General features: G+C 43.5%; 1 protein-coding gene across 2 annotated transcripts in view; it reads right to left on the reverse strand.

Moving 5' to 3' along the window:
- Positions 1-22,442, reverse strand: part of PPP3CA (protein phosphatase 3 catalytic subunit alpha) — a 181,848-nt gene that overhangs the window by 74,421 nt on the left and 84,985 nt on the right. For both annotated transcript variants that reach the window (XM_069978377.1, XM_069978378.1), the window contains exon 2: positions 10,306-10,506. In XM_069978377.1, coding sequence (XP_069834478.1) covers positions 10,306-10,506 — 201 coding nt within the window. The remainder of the gene's footprint in view (positions 1-10,305; positions 10,507-22,442) is intronic.

Raw genomic sequence — 22,442 nt, forward strand, 5'->3', positions numbered from 1 at the left:
TATATATATATATATATATATATATATATATATGCGCATGATAATGTATATATATTAATATATATCTATATATTAATATATCGTCAGCGATGTCCGTGCAGCAATTGCAGGTAATTTGTCAGATCATTACAGACCATCCATGTATGTAGATCACATTTATAGACTACAATTATTACAAAAAAAGCCACAGAATCACCATTTTCACAAAATGTTTAGAGATCCAGACAACTAACATTTAGTAATTTGCACACTTTCACCTATTCCCTTCTGCCTGGCTTCTATGAAATAGTATTTAAATTACATGCGGATACTGAAATGTGAAGGTAGAAAAATAGCTATTTGAAAGCAGAGAAACAGAATGACTTCCTCGTGTTTCCGTAGGAAAACCACAACACGTAAAAAGAAAAATATCATGCAAGCGGCATGACCATATGGGATTTCACTAGTGGAGGATGCCAAACAGTTACATTTGGCAAGAGATACATAACAAAGAATGATTGTGCAATATATAACAATACACAGGAACAGTGTCGTTTTTAGAACATTAACCCCTTAAGGACAGAGCCTGAAATGGCCTTAAAGGAGAAGTCCGGCCAAAATTAATTTTTGATATGTTGTTACTTATGAAAAGTTATACAAATTTCTAATGTACATTAATTATGGGAAATGCACATATAGAGCTATTTCCCTTAATTTAGTAGATCAGGAAGTGTTAGAAATATCTCTGAAGAAGTGACGTCACGACCCAGGGTGTAATTCCTATGGAGTGTCCAGCAGGGGGCGCTCTCTATATAGAAGTCTATGGGACTTTATTGTTTCTATGGGTTTCTATGTAATGTAATGTAATGTAGTGTACAGTGCTTTATTGAATGAATACATCTATGGAATACTTTGGGGAGCAAGTGTCCTTGCTCCCCAAAGTATTGCATAAATGTATTCATTCAATACATTCAATACACAGTAAGCCCGCCGATCCGCCGCATTTCCGCCGCATTCCCGCCGATCCGCCACACGCTGATCCGCCGCATTCCCGCCGATCCGGACCATATACATTGAACTACAGCTCCCATCATCTGCTTCTAGTATGAACAGGTGATGGGAGCTGTAGTTGGGTAATGGATATGACATGCCGCCGGGCGCAGGGGGGAGCCGCTCAGTACACAGGAGCGCTCCCCCCTCCTCCTCCTCCTTCCGTGATAACTTCCGCCTATACCAATGCTGACTCCCTGCCTGGCCGCCGCTCTCCGCTCTCCCCCCCATACATACCGGCTCCCGATGCATCCTGGTGTCCGCGCTGATGCCGGGAGCCGGTATATGTGAGCGGAGAGCGGCGGCCAGGCAGGGACTCAGCATTGGTATAGGCGGAAGTTATCCCGGAAGGAGGAGGGGGGAGCGCTCCTGTGTACTGAGCGGCTCCCCCCTGCGCCCGGCGGCATGTCATATCCATTACCCAACTACAGCTCCCATCACCTGTTCATACTAGAAGCAGATGATGGGAGCTGTAGTTCAATGTATATGGTCCGGATCGGCGGGAATGCGGCGGATCAGCGTGTGGCGGATCGGCGGGAATGCGGCGGAAATGCGGCGGATCGGCGGGCTTACTGTGTATTGAATGTATTGAATGAATACATTTATGCAATACTTTGGGGAGCAAGGACACTTGCTCCCCAAAGTATTCCATAGATGTATTCATTCAATAAAGCACTGTACACTACATTACATTACATTACATAGAAACCCATAGAAACAATAAAGTCCCATAGACTTCTATATAGAGAGCGCCCCCTGCTGGACACTCCATAGGAATTACACCCTGGGTCGTGACGTCACTTCTTCAGAGATATTTCTAACACTTCCTGATCTACTAAATTAAGGGAAATAGCAGTATATGTGCATTTCCCATAATTAATGTACATTAGAAATTTGTATAACTTTTCATAAGTAACAACATATCAAAAATTAATTTTGGCCGGACTTCTCCTTTAATGACAGAGACAAATTTTATGAATATGACCAGTGTCACTTTATTCATTAATAACTTCGGGATGCTTTTACCTATCCGGCTGATTCTGAGATTGTTTTCTCGTGACATATTGTACTTTACATTTCTGGTAAATTGGAGTCGATACTTATAACAAATCTTTATGAAAAAAACCCAAATAACGTGAAAAATTGTAAAAAAATTCTTTTTTCCAACTTTGAAACTTTTTTGCGTATACAGAAAGTGGTTATACCACATAAATTATATATTAAATAGCATTAGCAACATGTCTACTTTATGTTGGCGGCATTTATTAAACGATCTTTCATTTTTTTTAGACAATAGAAAGCTTAAAACATAAGCAGCAAATTTCCAAATTTTCAGTAAAATTTCAAAATCAGATATTTTTAGGGACCTGTTCAGGTTTAAAGTGTATTTGAGGGGCCTGTATGTTAGAAAGCCCCACAAAGCACCCCATTTCAGAAACTGCACCCCCCACACTCTGCAAAAGCATATCTAGAAAGTGTTTTAACCCTTTAGGGGAGTCACAGAAATAAAAGCTAAGTGTGTAAGAAATTTGAAAATTTTAATTTTCCGTGCAGAGATTTTATTGTAATCCAATATTTTTCATATTTATAAACCTATTACCAGAGAAATGCACCCCAATATTGATTGCCCCGTTTCTGCAGTTTATAGAAATACCCCATATGTGGCCCTATTGCGCTATTTGACGCAACCACAAGCCTCAGATATAAGGGAGCGCCTAGTGCATTTCAATGGCTCCGTTATATTTGGTCATTTCTGACTGTACCACTTCAGGTTGGCAGAGGCTCTGGGGTGCCAAAACCTAAAAAACACCCCTAAAGGGACACCATTTAGAAAACTACACCCCTCAAGGAATGTAACAAGGGGTGCGGTGAGCATTTGGACCCCACAGGTGCTTCACAGATTTTCCGAACAATATGGCGTGAAAAAAGAAAAATTTATTTTTTACACTAAAACGTTGTTCTAGCCTTCAATTTTTCATTTTCACAAAGGGATAAGAGGAAAAAAAAGACACAAAACATGTAGTGCAGTTTCTCCCGAGTACGGAAATACCCCACATGTGGCGATAAAGTGCCAAGGGGGCGCAGCACGAGCCTCCAAAGGGAAGGAGCGCCAATTGGCTTTTGGAAGCTAGATTTCACTGGAATGGATTTCAAGGGCCATGTCGCATTTACAGAGCCCTCGTGCTGCCAAAACACTGGAAACCCCCCACAAGTGACCCCATTCTGGAAACTACACCCCTCAAGGAATCTAACAAGGGGGGCAGTGAGCATATGGACCCCACTGGTGACGGGCACAAATGTAGAAAAATGTGACGTGAAATTGAAAATTTTCATTTTTTCACTTTCACGGCACATATGTGCCCGTCATCCAGCGGTACATATCCTCACTGCACCCCTTGTTAGATTCCTTGAGGGGTGTAGTTTCCAGAATGGGGTCACTTGTGGGGGGTTTCCAGTGTTTTGGCAGCACAAGGGCTCTATAAATGCGACATGGCATTCATCATCTGTTCTAGCCAAATCCAACCTCCAAAATCCAAATGGCGCTCCTTCCCTTCGGAGGCTTGCCCTGCACCCACATGGCGCTTTATGTCCACATGTGGGGTATTTACGGACTCAGGGGAAATTGCTCTACACATTTTGTGGCTTTTTTTCTCTTTTAACCCCTTGTGAAAATGAAAAATTCAAGGCTAGACCAACATTATAGTGTAAAAAATGTAATATTTCATTTTCAAGCCACATTGTTCCACATTTGTACCCGTCACCAGTGGGGTCCATATGCTCACTACACCCCTTGTTACATTCCCTGAGGGGTGTAGTTTCCATAATGGGGTCACTTGTGGGGGGTTTTCACTGGCTTGGCAGAACAGGGACTTTTTAAATGCAACATGGCCTTTGAAATCCATTCTACCGAAATCCAGCCCCAAAAAGCTAAATGGCGCTCCTTCCCTTTGGAGGCCCGTCTTGCGGCTGCATAGTGCCTTAAGTCCACATGTGGGGTATTTCCGTACACGGGGGAAATTTCTCTACGCGTTTTGTTTTGTTTCTTCTCTTTTAACCCCTTGTGAAAATGAAAAAACCAAGTCTAGGTCAATGATTTAGTGTAAAAATGAAAACATTTTTACACTACATGTTGGTCTATACTTGATTTTTTCCCTTTTCACAAGGGTTTAAAAGAGAAAAAAAGCTCAAAGCGTGTAGAGCAGTTTGTTTCGAGTACGGAAACACCCAACATGTGGACATAAAGCGCATTGCGGCCGCAAGACGGGCCTCCAAAGGGAAGGAGCGCCATTTGGCTTTTGGAGGCTGGATTTGGCTGGAATGGATTTCAAGGGCCATGTTTCATTTACAAAGACCCTATGCTGCCAAGACAGTGGTAAACCCCCACAAGTGACCCCATTCTGCAAACTACACCCCTCAAGGAATCTAACAAGGGGTGTAGTGAGCATATGGACCCCACTGGTGACGGGCACAAATGTGGAACAATGTGACGTGAAAGTAAAAAATTTCATTTTTTCACTTTCACGGCTCAAATGTGCCCGTCATCAAGGGGTCCATATCCTCACTGCACCCCTTGTTAGATTCCTTGAGGGGTGTAGTTTCCAGAATCAATTTTGGGGGTTTTCCACTATCTTGGCAACACAGGGCCTTTGTAAATGCGAGATGGCATTCACCATCCATTCTAGCCAAATGGCGCTCCTTCCCTTTGGAGGCTTACCCTGCACCCGCATGATGCTTTATGTCCACATGTGGGGTATTTCCATACTTGGGGTAAATTGCGCTACACATTTAGTGTTTATTTTATCTTTTAACCCTTTGTGAAAATGAAAAAATAAAGACTAGATCAATGATTTAGTGTAAAAATATATATTTTTTTTACACTAAATGTTGGTCCAGCCTTGATATTTTTCATTTCCAAAAGGGGTTAAAAGAGAAAATAAATGCAAAATGTGTAGGGTAATTTCCCCTGAGTACGAAAATACCCCACATGTGGACATAATATGCCATATGGGCACATGGCAAGCCACCAAAGGGACAGAGCGCCATTTAGAGGCTGGAATGGAGGACGGAGGCCATTGCATTTACAAAGCTCCTGTGCTGCCAAGACAGTAGAAACCCCCCACAAGTGACCCCATTCTGGAAACTACACCCCATAAGGAATCTAACAAGGGGTGCAGTGGGCATATGGACCCCACTGGTGACGAGCACATATGTAGAACATGTGCTGTGAAGATGAAAAATACTATTTTTTTCACTTTCACAGCACAAATGTGCCCGTCACCAGGGGGGCATATCCCCGCTGCCCCCCTTGTTAGATTCCTTATGGGGTGTAGTTTCCAGAATGGGGTCACTTGTGGGGGGTTTGTACTGTCCTGGCCGCACAGGGGCTTTCTAATTGCATCATGGCATCCTCTAATGGGAATGGGGGCCATGCCTATTTAGTTGGGGAAAAGGAACAATTTTAATTAATTTGGGGGTATTGGGCCAATTAGAAGTTTATAAGGTTGAAAATGACAGGTGTCCATCAAATTCAACCTGTGTTGATCCAGAGGAAGGCAAAAAACCCTCGTGAGGCAGACGACAGTAGCCTCATCAGGTGTCACACTGGTAAATGGTGTCCTTCCTGATCCCCCTTTTGTGGCACACTCTGCACTTCTTTTGGGATCTCCCCTTTTTTCCAGTGTGGGGGACTTCACCTGGAAAATGTTGTCCCTCTACGATACGGGGTCCTTCATATCCAGAAGCGCTGGGGCCCGCTCCGTGGCTGCAGAATATCAGGGCTTTGATTACTGCTTCCTGGAAATCAAGGAATTTCCCCTGGTGGCCGGCACATCGGTACAACACAAAAGCGTTGTACATCGCTGTTTGTACCAGATGTACGGCCACCTTTTTGTACCACGTTCTGGTTTTTCGCGTGGCGTTATATGGCTTGAGGACTTGATCTGAGAGATCAACTCCTCCCATATACTGATTGTACTCTAGAATACAATCAGGTTTGTTCACCACGTTTGTGGTACCACGTACAGTGACAGGGGTGGTGCTATTCCTGTGAATTGTGGTCAGAATAAGGACATCGCGCTTGTCCTTATATCTGACCAACAACATGTTTTCACAGGAATAGGCCTTGCACGCACCCCTTCTCATCGTTTCTCTAACAGGGTGACTTGGGAGGCCTCTTTGGTTTTTTCGGATCGTGCCGCAAGCTACTGTAGCTCGGGCAGCGAGTGACCGAAACAGGGGGATGCTGGTATAAAAGTTATCAACAAACAGGTGATAACCTTTATCCAGCAGTGGGAAGATCAGCTCCCAAACGATCTTCCCACTAACTCCGAGGATGGGGGGGCATTCTGGGGGCTGGATTTGGGTGTCCCTACCCTCATACACTCTAAATCTGTAAGTGTACCCTGAGGTACTCTCACAGAGTTTGTAGAATTTCACGCCATACCGCGATCTTTTATTGGGAAGGTACTGGCGGAAATGGAGTCTTCCTTTGAAGCTCAGGAGGGACTCATCTACTGAGATGTATTTCTCTGGGATATACATCTCAGTAAATTTGGCTGAGAAGTGCTCTATGACCGGCCGTACTTTGTACAGTCGGTCATATGAGGGGTCATCTCGTGGGGGGCACCTTGCATTGTCATTGTAATGCAAGAATTTTAGGAGGGTTTCGAATCGTACCCGTCCCATGGCCATTCTGTAAAGTGGGGTATTATATATAATATCCCCACTCCAGTATTGCCGCATTGTGGGTTTTTTTACTAGGCCCATGTGCAGCAGGAGCCCCCAAAATTTAGTCATTTCGGCTGCATCAGTAGGGGTCCACGCCATGGGCCTAGCAAAAGAAGAGGAGGGGTTCTGGGCCAGGAATTGGTGCGCGTACAGGTTTGTTTGCGCCACCATCAAATTTACAAGGTCACCAGAGAAATAGAGTTTGAAAAAGTCTATTTCTCTGAGACCTGTGGGGTTAACCTGGATTCCCGCCGTTGCCGTAAAGCCAGGAATCCAGGGCTGATGATTTTGGGGGTCTGGGGTCCAGATGGGGTCACCTGTCTGGGGGACAGTGGGCGGGATTGGGTCACCTGTCTGGGGGACGGGGGGTGGGATAGGATGACGTGTCTGGGGGGCAGGGGGCGGGATGGGATGACTTGTCTGGGGGGCAGGGGGCGGGATGGGATGACTTGTCTGGGGGGCAGGGGATGGGATGGATTGACGGGGGGCAGCCCGAGGCGTTCTCCTTGGACGCCGTGGTGGATAATCATCATCACTGGATGATGATGATGAGGATGAATGGAGGAATGAAGGATCCCCCCATTCATCCTCACTGGCTGTTTCGGTGTCAGAGGCGATAAGTGCGTACGCCTCTTCCACCGAAAATCGTTTCTGTGACATTTTTATACGGGGATTGGGGTAGGGGGGTATGTAAATGTAATGTGGTGTAGTGGTGTAGTGTAAAGCTTTATTAGATGTATTGTAATGTAATGTGTGGTAGTGTAGTGTAGTGTTTTGTGTTTTACGTGTTTTTCACAGTAAGGGGGGGGGGGGGGGGAACCTACGCCAAAAAAAGAGTTGCTGATAAATGTCGCACTTATGTGCGGTACTTTTCAGCAAACAGTGGCAGTAGGATATAGAAAAAAAAGGGTGAAAAGGGGGGAAAAAACCCCCTACGCCAAAAAAGCGGAGTTGCTGATCAGCGGCGCACTTACGTGCAAAGCTGATCGGCACTCAGCGGCGAAAGGACGCAAAAAAAAAAAAAAAAATGGAGGGGAAAAAAAAAAAAAAAAAATGCTATTTCTTCACCCCAAAGCCACTGATTAGTGTATGATATACACTAACCAGCCGCTAGGGGGCAGTACTACGTACCTGACGGAAATAGCCGAAGATCTCCGGAAAAAACGCGACAAGACCCGAACGAAGAAGCCGAACGATGACGTGGAAAGAAGCCGACGCCGAACGAACGCGGACGCCACGGAATCGCCGATTCGCCGCACCGGACGCTACGATCAGGTGAGTATGGTGCACTACACACCACACACACCTGCTCTGCTCACCTCAGGTAACCGACTGAGGCGTGCAGATCAAAGTAAAAATATTTATTTTTACTTTGATCGCCGCTATTGGCCGGCCGAGCTTGGCCGGCCAATAGCAGCGATCTGGGGGGTGGCACCATGGCCCCCTCTAGTATACACACTAATGATGATTGGTGCTGTCTCGGACAGCACCAATCATCATTAAATTCCGGGTCCCCGGGTCACCGATGACCCGGGAACCGGAAAATCACTGTAGTTGGCTGATTTGGATAAATCAGCCAATTACAGCGATCGTCGGCACGGAGGGGTTAATCACCCCCCCGTGCCGGCAAGCTACGGTGGTCTGCTGTTAGTAACAGCAGCCATCATTACCCGATCGCCGCGTGTTTACACGCAGCGGTCGGGTAAACATCGGGCGTAAATTTACGCCCTGGTGCGTTAAGTACCAGGCTGCGAGGGCGTAAGTTTACGCCCGATGTCGTTAAGGGGTTAATGTCCCTCATAAATAGCACTTGTCAACAGTGTCCAGATTTACTAAAACAGTCTAATTCTTTTATCAATTTTGCACTGTAACTGTCTAGCATAATTTTAGACCAACTATTTAGGCTGGGTTCACACTACGTTTTTGCAATCCATTTTTTTCCATCTGTTTTCTTTTTTGCAAAAAAACTGATGAAAAACGGATGGAAAAAACGGGTGCATGTGTGCATCCATTTTAATCCGTTGTTCCTTTGAATTCCATTTAAAAAAAAAAACGGATGAAAATAGATACGTTTTGTTACCTACACAAAAACGTAGTTGACCTCATTTTTGTGTTCGTAAAAAAAAAACGAATCCGTTTTGATCCGTTTTTTTAAATAATGGAATTCAATGGAAAAATGGATCAAAACGACTGCACACATGCATCCATTTTTTTGCAAAAAACGGATTGCAAAAACGTAGTGTGAACCCAGCCTTACTTACTTTAAAGCTAGAATCATGCCTTAAATTTTTGTGCATTTTTTTTTGCCTACCTAGGCCACACCACCTAAGGCCTTATTCCCATGTCAAGTGTTTTTCAAGAACTGGTGTTGTCTGGGGGCGGAGTGGAGGGCTGACAGGAGCGGGTGACAAGAGTAGGGGAGATGGGAGCGGAGAGAGGCATCCATGCCGCCATCCGCACTAGGGCCTGTCCTATTTTTTCATAGCAAGGATCATGGGACAGATGGTATGAATGCACACACAGATCTGTGACCACAGACAATTTTATGGGACGTGTGAATAAGGCCTTAATGTGTACCCGGCTGGATCAGCAGAGAGTTCCTCTGTTTATCCAGAAGCTTGGGTCACAATGGATACAAACACACAATAAGAGCGTAATGCGCGCAACCCCCATTGTATCCAATGGGGTGTGCCCAGATTATGGTCACATCATATGTTTGTACCCATGGAGACCTTAACTTACGAATGAACAGAGGACTTCACTGCTGATCAGGCAGCGGGCCATCATAACAGGAAGACTTTAAACTAAAGATATTTACAAAATATAATGTCAGCTCACCCCAAAACAACAGTACGTAATCCCAACATGTAGAGTGTGGCACTCACCAGGAATAGTTGCAAACAAATAGAAAAAACTTTATACCATGTCTGGTAACTGGGATGCGGATCAACAGGCCCGTTGATCCACACCCCAGTTACCAGACATGGAATAAAGTTTTTTCTATTTGTTTGCAACTATTCCTGGTGAGTGCCACAATTTATTCTACATGTTGGGATTATGAGAGACTGTACTTTACGTTGAGCACCATCAAGGAGTTGCATTATATAGTTTCCTCCCGCAATTCATACAACTATTACAGACTGTGAATACATGCCATTGCTAGCAGTGCCGAGGCTCTCTAAGTGAATATAAGTCTACGTAATGACCGAGTTCCTGCTCAGGAGCACAAAGCTGGGTATGCTCGGTCCAACTCCCGGTGGTCATCCGTATAAGAAAAGAAGGTCTTCAGCTTCATATATTATATTATATTATAAATCCAGGTAAAACATCAGTTCCATGGGTAAGATTTGTTGACCTTACACATCGACATGATGTTTTACCTGGATTTATAATATGTATCAACTTTTTATAATGCTAAAGACCTTTTTTTTCTTATTTAGACACTTTAAAATAAAGCCCAGTCTTTTTTTACCAGTCTTTTTGTTGAAAACCAGAGCAGTGGGAGGAAAGCGGGGTAATGCCAGCTCTGTTCATATTCTTGCCACTTACCTGTGACTGGTGCATCTATGTCCAGCAAATTTTTTTCCAAGCGAAGAATAGAAGCTCCTTCTGTTATTATTCGAAGAGCGACGCTTTCCTCCAGCCTGCCTTCTTTCATTAAGTGCGCTTTTAGTACGTCTACCCGAGGCTTGCCATCATTATCAAACACTTCTTTTGCTGTAAGTCTGTGACTTGGTGGAAACGGTACAGCTAGAAGACAAAAATAGGAAAAAAAAGTTGTTAATCTACCCTGAAAGGGTTTCGTTTTCTACATATACAACCATTGTTAGGCATCAGTCTCTCTACCAGGAGGCAAGAAGCAAAAATCAATGCCAGGAGCCTGCAGCCTAAACATGCAGACTCATGCAATATCACTTTTTCTGCCAAGACCATGTTTACATCATGGGTACTGACACAGGCTGATAATCGTTTAGTGTAATAGCGCATGTTGAAAGGCAACAATCTGTCGACATGTGTGGTCTTTCAACATGCTAAAAGAGCAAGGCTATGTCAGCGTCAGTCGGCTGCACACTCCTCCACGCAATAGGACCAGCCCTGTCCATCAGTCCGCCCATATGATCCATAGGATCGTCTGGACGGCCCCTCCCGCTGCCGGTGTGTGTGTGTAATAGCAGAGGCAGTGAGTGGGGATTGAGGGGAAAGTGAGTGCTGAACTGACAGGTCGGTGCTCGCCCCCCCCTGGATTATCGGACCGTGTAATAAGACCTTCAAAACATATAAAAGAGTCAAGTTCCGTTCACACCACATTTGGTGTGAAGATCCAGCATACACCCTGGGGAAATTTCCCAGCCTGGGGTGGGTTCACACTGAGGAGTCCGGGCACATCACCCACCGCGGATTCCGTTGCTCGTCCCCGCGCGCATCCCCACCTGTGCCATAGACTCCATTCTATGGTCAGACGAATTCCGCCATCTGCCCAAAGAAGTGACCATAGAATAGAGTATTTGACACGGGCGGAGGTGTGCGCGGGCATGAGTGTGAACTCACCCTGTGTACCTGAGTATACTCTTGATTATATGTTAAGAACAACATTACCAGGAGTAGTCTCTGCTCCACTACTCAATTCAAAGGCATCCCCCCCCCACACACACACACCAAAAAACTAAAACTAAACAAACCATCATAACATCAACAAACAAACCATCAGGAAAGAAGCTTTGCCTCTAGACTTTATGCAAAAAAGGAGTCCGTGGAGCCTTGGTTGCCAGTCTCAAAACACAGGAATAGCCAGATATCCCTTGCCTGTTGCCACAGGGTGCCTCCAGATAAAGAGAGCACCACACCACCCTGATAGGTAGCCCCTTAAGTCCCACTCGGTTGTGAGTATTGGAACATAAAATAGGGAAACAACAGGGTGACCCCTTTTGTGTCAGTCTAACTCAAGGTGTGAGTATTGCGACATGACAATGGCTTGCCAAGGCAGGCAACCATCCACAGACAGCTGTTTTAGGGTATTTGCCCCTCATCAGTGTGGAGCAGGATTCTGTCTAGTTGGGGCAAAGACAAATTAACCAACAAAACACAGTAATCACTGAGCTCAAGGAGATCAGTGGAAAAAAAATTCACTGATCTCCTTGAGCTCAGTGATTGCTGTGTTTTGCCACTGGACGTTAGTAATTTCTCACAAATATTAATTACACCAAGAGGATCATTGAATCCTAAGCATGTAACACCTGGCAGCATCATTGTGTCTACAACTACCCCATCTTTTATCAAACAACAAATCCTATATACTTTTGCAGACAATATCTTCTAAGAAGCCAGTGCTATGCTCTGGATGCACTTTAAGATAACATGATATTTATTATGGGTCTCATGAGAGGATAGGTCATGTTGGGAGAAAGCTTTAGATCATCGTGGGAGACTGGAGAACGTAAGTGAATGGACGGCACTGGTCTATGCTTTACAGATAATTCTTGTGGAGAGACAATGGATGCAAAAAAAAAAGCAAAGGAATAATATAACAGGAAGACGCAGAGGTGGAAAGCACTTAAGCCTGGAGATACTCATGACATTTTAAAGCCAGTCTAGTGATTTAAAATACAGTTATGTCTCCAAGATGGTTGAGAATAAATCATACTAGCCATGCGGAGCCGCTGCTGAATATCATCTGATGCTCAGTGGAAGAATCAAGGGAAAGACCACAGGACCTGGGAAACAAAGCACGTTTGATCTACCTGGTAAAACCCTTGTAATCTATGCAAAAATGTTTGAAAAATTAAGGAAAGTTATTTGAGGATATGGGCTTAGATTCTAGAGCCCATGAAGGGGAGGAATAGCCATCGAGGAAGCAGTGCGGTTCAACAAGATAATCCTCCTAATTCCCCCTACAAATCCCGGCCCGCACAGCATTCAGATGGGTTTGTTGATGTCATTTCAACCTAAGACCTGAGCTTAGAGGTGACCTTAGCTTTAATTGGACAGTCAAAGATCATGTCACCTTTAATTAGTCATCCCGCTAATCTGACGTCCTCCGAGAAGTCCACGACTTCCCACCACATATACTATGTATTCAGCATCTGACAGTCGCCATGATCTGCTTATATACAGGACACCAAAACCACAAGGTAAACACTTGGGGAAGAGACACTGTACACCTGGACTTCAGGCCAAAAGCAACAATATGAAATGATAGAATAATTAATTAAAGGAGTATTACAGAGAGTGCTGTATGTCCTGTAGGAAGTGGTGTTTTCTTTCCAGCCTGACACAGTGCTCTCTGCTACCATCTCTGTCCAGGTCAGGAACTGTGCAGAGCAGGAGAGGTTTGCTATAGGGATTTGTTGCTGCTCTGGGCAGTTCCTGACACCAACAGAAGTAGCAGCAGAGAGCAATATATCAGACTAAAAAAATACACAACTTCCTGCGGGGCATATGGCACCTGATAAGTACCAACTTGAGCTTTTTACATACAAGTAATTTACCAATCTATATAGTTTTCTGGCACCAGTTGATCTGTTTTTTCTTCTTCTTCTCTGGAGTACTCCTTTAAAATTCTTTTTAAACTGCAATTTTGTGTTTCAAAGCGCAAACTTTCGGCCAAAAAAAAAAAAAAAAGTCTGAAAGGTTTTTTATTTTTTTGCTGGTTTTTGCACACTTTGTGGCAATATTTTTGGGGCTGTAGCAAAAGCTAAACTGGGATATATTTTGGGCCCAATGATCAGCTTGCTATCCCCATCCTAAAAAATAATATAGCCATAAAGTTTGCGTCCGAGTAGAAATAAACTCTGTCCTACCGGATTTTTAAACAGTAAAACATAAGGTAGTAACTGCTAGTAATGGTTACCTAGCATGCATAAACATGGACTAGGCATATGCTTTGGAACTAATTAATTTAGGCTTAAAGGAGAAGTCTGGCAAAAAGTTTTATTAAAGTATTGTATTGCCTCACAAAAGTTATACAAATCCCCAATATACACTTATTACGGGAAAAATTCTTATGCTTTTTTCCCTGCACTTACTACTGCATCAAGGCTTCACTTCCTGGATAACATGGTGATGTCACGACCCGACTTCCAGAGCTGTGCGGGCTGTGGCTGCTGGAGAGGATGATGGCAGGGGGATTCTCAGTGTCCCTCCAGTGCCCAGGGTCCCTCAGTGTCCCTCTGCCATCATCCTCTCCAGCAGCCACAGCCCACACAGCTCTGGGAGCCGGGTCGTGACATCACCATGTTATCCAGGAAGTGACATCACCATGTTATCCAGGAAGTGACATCACCATGTTATCCAGGAAGTGACATCACCATGTTATCCAGGAAGTGAAGCCTTGATGCAGTAGTAAGTGCAGGGAAAAAAGCACTTTATGTGCATTTCCCATAATAAGTGTATATTGGTGATTTGTATAACTTTTTGGGGGCAATACAAAACTTAAAAATTTTGCTGGACTTCTCCTTTAAAAAGGAACCTGCCGCCATGTAAATGCGGTTTAATTCCCTGACATCAGATTGCAGATGGGGAGAGCCAAGTAGATTGATTTGAACTCAGAGGAAAATTCCAAGCAGATTATTATTTTATTTTTTTTTCTACAAAAGTACTGGGGAGGGGGGGATGAAACAGACAGAGACCTTCCACGTCGGTTTCAACTGTGAAACACAGACTGAGGAGACACTTTTTGTACACTTATCTGGAAGGCTTCTGTGCTCATACCCTTTAGAACACGACACTTCATTCAGGCATAAGAAATGCCACCCTTGTATCTAGACCCCTTCTAGCCCAATCCTTGCGTCTGTACTTATCATTTCCTGGGTAAGCCCTATGCTTTATATATAGCTGAGATGCTTTCTATTTATACAGAACGGAAGCAAGGTAAGTGCTGGCAAGTGACGTAACAAAGGGAAAAGAGCGCTGGAAAAATACAAGTGTGACAGTTTCCAATACATTATTCTACTACTGTAGAACAGATTTCCTGCCAGTCCTTCAGACTCACTTGCCGTCACACCCAAGACTTTTCATTCACACGTTGACTCAATCTTTTTTGTTGGCGACTGGAATCCTGTTGAAGACCACCACATTGCAGATCTCAAAGAATTAGCAGTTCCATCCATTATATTGTTAGTGACTGTTCCAAATTCAGCCCTTGCTTACAGCAGAGATGGGCAAACTGCTTGATGAATATGGAGCGGCTATGAAACTACGCCACACTGAATAGCACAGCCCATCGCAACTTTAAAAGGAGTATTCCAGCGAAAATCATTTTCTTTCAAATCGATTCATTTTTATAACGTTATATAGATTTGTAATTCACTTCTATTTAAAAAATATCCAATCTTCTAGTACTTATCAGCTGCTGTATGTCCTGCAGGAAGTGGAGGATTCTTTCCAGTCTGACACAGTATTTACTCTCTGCTGTCCTCTGTCCATGAGCAGCAGCAAATCCCCGTAGAAAACCTCTCCTGCTCTGGACAGTTCCTGACATGGACAGAGGTGGCAGTAGAGAGCACTGTGTCAGACTAGAAAGAATACACCACTTCCTGCATGACATACAGCAGCTTATAAGTACTCGAAGACTTGAGATTTTTAAAGAGGTAAATTACAAATCTATATAACTTTCTGAAACCAGTTGATTTTCGCCTAAGTACCCCTGTTATATAAATTTATGAACCACATCTTTTTCTCCCCGACACTTTGCATACATCAGAAAAGTTGGGGCATGATGAATACACTGTTCACAAATCTTTCAATTCTGCCTGAAAAACAATGCAGTTGGATTGATCCGTATGTCCCATTGAGGTGTGCCAGATAAAATACTCATGCTATATACAAGTCACTTTGCATTGTCTTAAAGTGACTCTGTACCCAAAATCTGACCCCCCCAAATGGCTTGTACCTTCGGATAGTTGCTTTTAATCCAACATCTGTCCTGGGGTACATTCGGCAGGTGATGCAGTTATTGTCCTAAAAAACAACTTTTAAACTTACAGCCCCGTGCCCAACAGCCGTGGCCTAGAGTATCAGTGTCCTAACTTTGCACCACCCCTCCGTCCCCCCTCCCCACCCCTCTTCATCATTAGGAATGCCAGTGGAAGGATTTTTCCTATTCCTCTGCAGTAAACACTGCACAGGTGCCTTAACGATCTAGCCCATGTGCCGTGCTCACACAGGTGATGAATAGGAGAATACCTGCCTGGAGCATTCCTAATGATGAGGAGGGCAGGGAGGAGGGACAGAGAGGGTGTGCCAGCCTAATGCATAGTCACTCTAGGCCACGCCAATTTGACATAGGGCACAGATACACCAAGCCATGGCCGTTGGGCACAGGGCTGTAAGTTTAAAAGTTGTTTTTTAAGGACAATAACTGCATCACCTGCCGAACACACCCCAGGACAGATCTTGGATTAAAAGCAGCTATCCGAAGGTACAAGTGGTTTAGGGGGTCAGATTGTGGGTACAGTCACTTTAAGGCCTTGTTTATAACCTAACTTTCCAGCAGGATACAGGGCACAATACAGAGAAATCCTTGGGAGCTTTTGTGTACAATGTATGCTGTTCAAAAGCCGTGAGCAAACATATCCGTTCAAAGCAAATAAAGCCAGAAAAGTTCTTCTGGTCACACTTTACATCTCTATTATTCATTAACTTATATGAGAGCAGCCACCTTATAAGAATCCGCTACTGAGCTGCTCTTGCTCACCTTACCAATCCCCCAGGACTCCTGCTCCTATGCTTCCCTGCTAGGTCCTTACACTGACATGGCAATCACTGTATCCAATTGCTGACTATTTGTAGGTACCGGCAGCTGAACGATGACAATGTGGTTAACAATTTTTTGATGTGTCATGGTGACATTGAGTTTTGTTGGGGGGGTAGAGAGAGAGGAGTTAAGTTACAGTAAGTTTGGGTTCTGTATAACCCCAACTTTGTGCATTTGACTCTTAGTGGGTGGAGAAGATGGATGCATAAGACACCGGCCGTTCTGTGACCCGGCTGGGTCACAGAACGGCCGGTGTCAGAGAAGAGCATCTTGGCCGGTACTGCAGTACCCGCCGGATGATCTTCATTACTGATGAATCGGGATGCGGGTGAATTGCAGCTCACCGCTGCACACAATGGAGCGTGCGGCTGGAGCTGCGCGCTTCATTGTGTGAACTGACATGTCTGTGCGGCTGCTATTCAATGTCAGTTTTTTGTGCAGTTGGATGGAATCCCGCCTGGAGTGTATACTATGTGTATACGCTCTGGCCGGGATTCCATTCATTCAAATGCAACGTATGTTTTGCATAAATTGCAACAACGGCCATGATTTATGCAAAACATATGTTGTGTGAACATGGCCAAAGGCTGTATCCATGTTTTCCAAACAGTCTCCAGGTTGCATCCATCTTCTCCAGCCATTGGGAGTTAAATTCCAAATGTCCAGGATTGAGCGAATCCACGCTTACGGTAAGTTAACTTATCTCTAGTGAGAATCCCACCAATTGCAATAATAAACAGGCAGATTTAGCTGGATGAAAACTTCAGACGTAAAAATTCTGTAAAAAAAGGCAGAGATCCTTTATCATCCTACTGAAAGCCACACTATATCGCCTTAAATCTATAAGCTTTTCTCTTACAACATGGATTACCATGGCATGCCTCAAAGCTCATAAAAAGTTTGGGAACCTCAGATATAATACATTATGCCTAGCTATAAGGGCATTGCAGAGGCATGCAGATTTCCGTGTCATCAGCTGCTCAGCCGCGATTGGCTGAGCATAGTTATACTTAGCCATAGTTATACTGAGCAGCTGATGACGCAACAGAGGGGGGCCAGAATGAGGGACGGCTGGAGCGGTCCCGAAGATGACGTAGTTGACCCAAGATGGCGGCCAGGGTCGACAGCAATTGAGTAAGTATACTGTACCACACTTCCGGGGTGGGGAGAACACGGGAAAGGGGGTCATTCACTTAAATAACACACATTACAAAGTTGTATAGCTTTGAAACAATGCAGATGTTTACAGGGCTTATTGGGACTTTCCCTTTGAGTGTACTACAAGTCATCAGGGTGGCCCCCAGTGGCCTCTTTGCCCCCTGATGGCCTTGACTGATAGATGTCTTCCCGTTTAGTATGGGGGGAGATCAACCAATCAAGGCCGCTAGGGTGAGCAAAAGAATGGCGGTTCGGGCAGCATTTAAGTGATGACAGGGTCCTTTTTAATTTGTCGCATTCTGGTTGCAAAAGCCAAGATAATCCCTCAGCTAAAACTTGAATAAAACAGTAGAAAATTTAGTAGTGTTATAAAAAGTCTATTGGAAGAAGTTGTCACCTTTAAAAACAATAAAACCAGTAGCTTCCTATGTATGTAAGAGTTTAATCCAGGTAATATGTTCAGCATATGCTCAATATAGCACCTGAAATATGTAGACCAGGGGTCACAGAGAGAGTAGACAGGCGCTTGTTTATTTATACTGAGCGGCACTGCGGCATCCCTGATTTAGATACACCAGTGGCGATGGCTGCTTGAATTCCATGTTTTACCAGCATGAATCTGCTCCGTCTCATCCATTATTCATGGCACGTGCAGCAGCAGCCTGGACCGGGGAATCCTCTGTCAGCATTTGCAGTACAATTAGGAAAGTTGCAGCACTGGCATCGCTCCTAAGCACAGTATACAGCTTCTGCTGCACTCAACACAGGAACTCAACACCACCATTGTATAGCCGGGAATTACGGAAAGGCTCAATAAAGCCGGATGACTATGCTGCAGACGCGGATAGCTGCATTATCCTGCTATGGCTTAAAGGGTATGTATGTGTGTATATATAACACACACATACATATATATATTTTAATTCAGTGGTGTATAATTATATATATATATATATATATATATATATATATATATATATTTGCAATAGTATTATTAGGTGTGAATAATAGCAGCTCTTTTTTTTGTTCCCCAACATGGATAGTATGTGGACCAAAAAATATGGCAGTGTGTACAGGGCCTTATGGTCTTAAAAGGATTATCCAGCGCTACAAAAATATGGCCACTTTTCCCCCTCTCGTCTCCAGTTTGGGTGGTGTTTTCAAACTCAGTTCCATTGAAGTAAATGGAGCTTAATTGCAGACCACAGCTGAACTGGAGACAAGAGAGGTTGTCTCCAGTCCAGGGGTTATCCAGCGCTACAAAAACATGGCACTTTTCCCCTCTCTTGTCTCCAGTTCAGGTGCGGTTTGCAATTAAGCTCCATTTATTTCAATGGAACTAAGTTTCAAAACCTCACCCAAACTGGAGACAACAGTAGGGGGAAAGTGGCCATGTTTTTGTAGCGCTGGATAACCCCTTTAATTCATAAACCTTTAGCTAGTTGCCTATACTAAAACTGTAAGCACACCATGACTTACAGATTGCTCCTTGTAAGGCAATGACATTTAAAAGTAGACATATGCCAGGTAATATTATTAATGCCAAGAGCAAGGGGAATGTTGTTTTTTTTATTTTATTTTATTTTAGACATCCTTAAAAAAAGAGTTTCACTCTGATAAATGTGTTTTTACACCAAGTCCTGCTGTGTTATGAGTGACTGATAAAGGGTGTTAAAGGGGTACTCCAGTGAAAATCCTTTTCTTTCAAATCAACTGGTTTCAGAAAGGTTTACAGATTTGTAAATTACTTCTATTTAAAACTCTCAAGTTTTCCCATACTTACCAGCTGTTATAAGTCCTGCAGGAAGTGGTGTTTTCTTTTCAGTCTGACACAGTGCTCTCTGCTGCCACCACTGTCCATGTCAGGAACTGTCCAGAGCAGGAGAGGTTTTCTATGGGGATTTGCTGCTGCTCTGGACAGTTCCTGTCTTGGCCAGAGATGTCAGCAAAGAGCACTGTGTAGACTGAAAAGAAAACCCCATTTCCTGCAGGACATAAAGCAGCTGAGAAGTATGGGACCTGAGATTTGGAAATAGAAGTCAAATTACAAATCTACATAACTTTCTGAAACCAGTTGATTTGAAAGAAAATGATTTTCATTGGATAACCCCTATAAAGGAGAAGTCCGGTGAAAATGTTTTATTAAAGTATTGTATTACCCCCGAAAAGTTATACAAATCACCAAAATACACTTATAATGCTATAAAGTGCTTTTTTCCCTGCACTTACTACTGCATCAAGGCTTCACTTCCTGGATAACATTGTGATGTCACTTCCTGGATAACATGGTGATGTCACGACCCGACTCCCGGAGCTGTGCGGGCTGTGGCTGCTGGAGAGGATGCAGGTGGACACTGAGGGACACAGGGCACTGGTGGGACACTGAGCATCCCTCCCCCCGCCATCATCCTCTACAGCAAAGGCCCAGTATCAGTCACCCATAACACAGCAGGGTTTGGTGGAAAAACATGTTTAGAAGTGTTAAACTTCTTTTTAAGGATGTCTAAAAGAAAAAAAAAAAAACATTCCCTTTGCTCTTGGCACTATTATTACCTGGCATACATTATTAAGCAGGTCTACTTTTCAATGTCATTGCCAAGGAGCAATGTGTAAGGGCCCTTTTACACGGAAAGATTATCTGACAGATTATCTGCCAAAGATTTGAAGCCAAAGCCAGGAATGGACTATAAACAGAGATCAGGTAATAAAGGAAAGGCTTCAAATGTGCTTATTATCAGTGTGGGTATCAGCCGGTGCCATGTGGGACAGGCACCACACAATCACTTTGGCTGGATTACAGAACACAATGCGGTTATAAAGCTGCAACGAAGAAAAAAAAGTCTTAATAAATTATTCAAACATAATAAAAGTGAATGATTTTTCCATTATTTTCCCTTCCCCTAAGTACCTAAAATTCTATTAAACACTAGTATGTATACTTAAGAAGCTTATTACAAAAACCAACGTCCCTTATTGTTTTTAATAAAGCAATGTTTTTCTGAAGGAATCTAGAGCCGCATGTTCCATCCCGACCTTCAATCCATTTTTGTTCTTATCCCATCTACAGTTTGCCCAATACAAACCCTCCTCAATAAGTCTAAGCTCACCCTTAAGGCCCTATTCCACGTTCTGTGGAATAGCTGTAAACGAGCGAACGACAACGACAAGTCGTTGGTGAGTCGTTCAAAATAGTTTTTCAGCATGTCGAAAAAAAAACGTTGGTCTTTGAAAAAGATAATTCACTAATCGGTTCGTAAAATTCGAAATCTTTCAGTCGTTCGTAACAAGGTTTTAAAAAAGTAGGGTGTGTCGTATGGTCATAATCACCCCGTCAAACGTTTTAAACGACCGCAAAATAATCGTTACACTACATTTATGTGTTCTTGTTCGCTAAAAAAAAAAAAATCGTTTAGTGATCCTTAACGAGCGGTCGTTGGAGCAAGTTTATGAACGATAATCGTTCCGTGGAATAGGGCCTTTAGCAGTTTTTCAGGATCATATATGATGTCTGCAATCATCACTGGTCATCCGTATTCCTTACGGATTTGCGGACGTTATGGAAGTTTAATCTGCAAAAATTACAGATGTTCCCATACACTTCTATGGGAAATCTGTGCCGCAATTGGGGTCTGTACTAGAGCATGTAAATAATTTTTGCGGATCTGCAAATCTACATACAATATGAACAGCCCAATGGAAACCAATGTGCTCCAAATTTGTCTGTAAATGCAGAGCCACAATAAGTGACAAACTTACGGAATATGTAAATGTAGCTTAACATTGGAGCTCCCTTCGGGGTGCTGATTTACAAGTTGCAGTGCGTTTACACGGAACGATTATCATTTGAATTTTTGCGATAACGATCACATTTGAGCGATGAGCGGTTCGCGTAAACACAGCAAACAACGAGCGAGAAATCGTTCATTTTGATCCTTCAACATGTTCTCAAATCGTCGTTGGTCGTTCGCTAAAAATTCGCAGATCACTTTGTGTTAACAGTCTTTAACCGAATCGCCCTGTGTGTGAGATGGGCTTAAGCGATCTTAAAACGATCACAATAACGATTTTATTTTAAACGATTTTTCACTTTGTCTAAATGATGATCGCTATAAAAACCAAATTGTTGCTTTAAAATTGTTAAACGATCGATTGGGCGAATTATCGCTCCGTGTAAACGCAGCATTAACTGACACCATCCAGAAATCTGATGGACCCCCTAGGAAGTCAATAGGATCTCTCAAAAATCTATCTGGACCACTTAGTGTTCATTCATGAACTGACTGTCCGGCTCAATTTTGTGGTGTTAAGTTAAAAAGAAACAAAAAGAAAGTCAAGCAAAATTAAAGGGTCAGTCAGGGAAATAATTTTTACGTATTCAGAAAAATAAATTGTTCAGAAAAACTTCTTTTGGTATAACAAAGAACGTCGGATGTTTCAGGTCTGCTAGACCCTTGCTCACTGACTGAGAATAGACCCAGTGAGCAAGGTTCTGGCAGACTTACCTACCTCACTCCCCTGCCGCCATTCACACCAAACCTAGTCTTGCTGAGCAGAACTTCTGGGGTCAGCACAAGGAATTGCCATACAGCCAATCAGTAGCCAAGGCAAGACACGCCTGCGATCACCGATTGGCTGAGAGGGCAAACCCTTGTGCTGCTGACCCTAACCTAAAAGCCTGAAAGCACTGCTCAGCAGGACCAGTGGAAAAGCAAGGAAGGTAAGTATAGGTATTTTTTCTTTTTTCCCACTTGCCCAAGCAAAATTAAGCATAACAGTT

The sequence above is a fragment of the Dendropsophus ebraccatus genome, chromosome 7 (assembly GCF_027789765.1).
Source record: "Dendropsophus ebraccatus isolate aDenEbr1 chromosome 7, aDenEbr1.pat, whole genome shotgun sequence".
NCBI classification, from domain to species: Eukaryota; Metazoa; Chordata; class Amphibia; order Anura; family Hylidae; genus Dendropsophus; species Dendropsophus ebraccatus.